The sequence below is a fragment of the Nanorana parkeri genome, unplaced genomic scaffold (genome assembly GCF_000935625.1).
Source record: "Nanorana parkeri isolate BGI_ZX_2015 unplaced genomic scaffold, ASM93562v1 scaffold1085, whole genome shotgun sequence".
Classification (NCBI taxonomy): Eukaryota; Metazoa; Chordata; class Amphibia; order Anura; family Dicroglossidae; genus Nanorana; species Nanorana parkeri.
Window position 1 is genome coordinate 107,660 of NW_017307353.1, and position 2,008 is coordinate 109,667.

The window sequence follows — 2,008 nt, forward strand, 5'->3', positions numbered from 1 at the left end:
TTGTGGACTTTTGAGTTCAGTAAGTTACATTCTGCCATAGCTAAGCAAAACACAGCTGCAAGTGTTTCTTGTAGAATGTTGGGGAATAACTGTATTTTACTGAAAATTTACAAGCTTGGTGCAAAACGTTTGTGATATTTGTTTTGCAGGTTTGTTGGGCGTTTTAAATGCAGACGGGAGAGGGAAGCCGAACTCGGAGCCAAAGCCAAGGAATTCACAAATGTTTACATCAAGAATTTTGGAGAAGATATGGACGATGAGCGACTAAAGGAGACTTTTAGCAAATACGGTAACTGAATGAATTCCTGTCCCAACAAGTGGGCACTTGCTTCTGGCTTAGCGTGTGAATAAACTCTCCTTGGCTCTGCCCGTGCATGTGGGCTTCTGGTTTCACGCATATGCTGTGGTTAACCTATTGAGTTAGTTGACTCTGCTCCCGCATGTGGGCACCTGGTATCATGCGTGTGCCGTGCACCTGCATGCTGTGACCCTGTGACCTCTGTGGTTAACTGGTGTCTCTTGGCTGTAGGCAAGACTCTGAGCGTTAAGGTGATGACTGACCCGAGTGGCAAGTCCAAAGGGTTTGGCTTTGTCAGCTTTGAAAAACATGAAGATGCAAATAAGGTAAGAGCTCCCATGGAGAACCAGGCAGACAGAGAATGTTTGCAGGGGAGTGCCAGGTGCTCGGGAGCTCTACAGAACTCGTGCTATCCATTGTGGGGGTCTTGTCTATGATTTCTCTAATAAACTTTTGTTTGCACCAGGCGGTGGATGACATGAATGGAAAAGATGTCAACGGAAAGGTGATGTTTGTCGGCAGAGCGCAAAAAAAGGTTGAGCGACAGGCAGAGCTGAAACGGCGATTTGAGCAGTTGAAGCAAGAAAGAATCAGCCGCTATCAGGTGTGTATGTATAATCATATGCATAGCTGTTACTTACAAGAGAAACTTAGCTCAATCTTTGTCGTGAGGCATAGAACTTTAAATATTGATGTTTAAAAGGACCATGTGGTAAGTGTCCAGGCTTTTCTACCTTCATATTAGGAAGGCCACATTTGGGACATGACATGGTTGCTTTGGGCAACATAGAAGTTAATTCATTTAGTTTTAACAAATCGTGCCTAGAATGGCATCTTGCTGTTAAAGCCTACTTGTCATAGAATAGGAAGAACAGACTATGCCTGCTCTCACACATTCTTGTTGGCATGCACAGCAGGATTGTGATTTTGTCTAATTCCTCTTGGGTCTGTCTCTTTGTGGCCATTCAGTGTATTCCACTGTAATGCTGCCTGGCCCATAACAAGACGCATTAAGATGCATAGAATGACTATAACTGCTGGTGCCATATACATAACCACAGGGACAACACCTGGTAAAAACTCAGAGGAACCCAGTCTCTCTCTGCATTTTATTTAGAAGTCTCCAAAATCAAGAGTCCCAGTTCAGTGTTGTGGGAATGCTATAATTTCACTTGTAATAGCAAGCCGAAATATTGTCTTGAAACATGTAAACCCTAAGGCCCCATTCACACACAGCGATATATCGCGCATTTCCCATAACGTCTTCCAGGACAGCATCACGAGATGGAATCTCCTCCCCCACACACAGGAAACACGTCACTTAATCTGTTTAAAAGACCCTCCTCTCCTCCACTCCCTCAGTCTTTTGTGTTTCCTCAGTCAAGCTGGGGAGCGCGTCACAGAACGCTGAGAGAGGGCTTCCATGTGGTGATGCTGCCCGGGAAGTCTTCCTTGTTGGCCTGCCTGTGTAAGGCAGAGGGGTAGGTTTGCCTACCTTGTGGAGCCCCAGGGATTCTCCTAGCGCTGCAGGAGATGAGGCTGGCTTCCTTTCCCCCTTCAGTGCCCAGTGCGGGCCGATACCGGGAGGGCGAAACCCCCTTGGCTGGTCAGGGGAAGTGGTGGACCGCCGTTCAGAGGGGTCTGTCCGGTTCTCAGGGCCTCGGGACGTGTTCCACGGCCAGGCCGGGTGGCCGCGTACGTCACTTCCGG

The 2,008-nt window shown here is 47.5% G+C and overlaps 1 protein-coding gene across 2 annotated transcripts in view; it reads left to right on the plus strand.

The window, feature by feature from the left end:
• The window catches only part of PABPC4 (poly(A) binding protein cytoplasmic 4), a 22,369-nt gene that overhangs the window by 8,984 nt on the left and 11,377 nt on the right, over window positions 1–2,008 (plus strand). The window contains exons 4-6 of one of the 2 annotated variants that reach the window (XM_018567716.1): window positions 150–289; window positions 530–624; window positions 765–902. In XM_018567716.1, the coding sequence (XP_018423218.1) occupies window positions 150–289; window positions 530–624; window positions 765–902 (373 nt within the window). Of the gene's footprint in view, window positions 1–149; window positions 290–529; window positions 625–764; window positions 903–2,008 lie in introns of those variants that run through there. The other variant, XM_018567717.1, reaches the window with a different exon arrangement.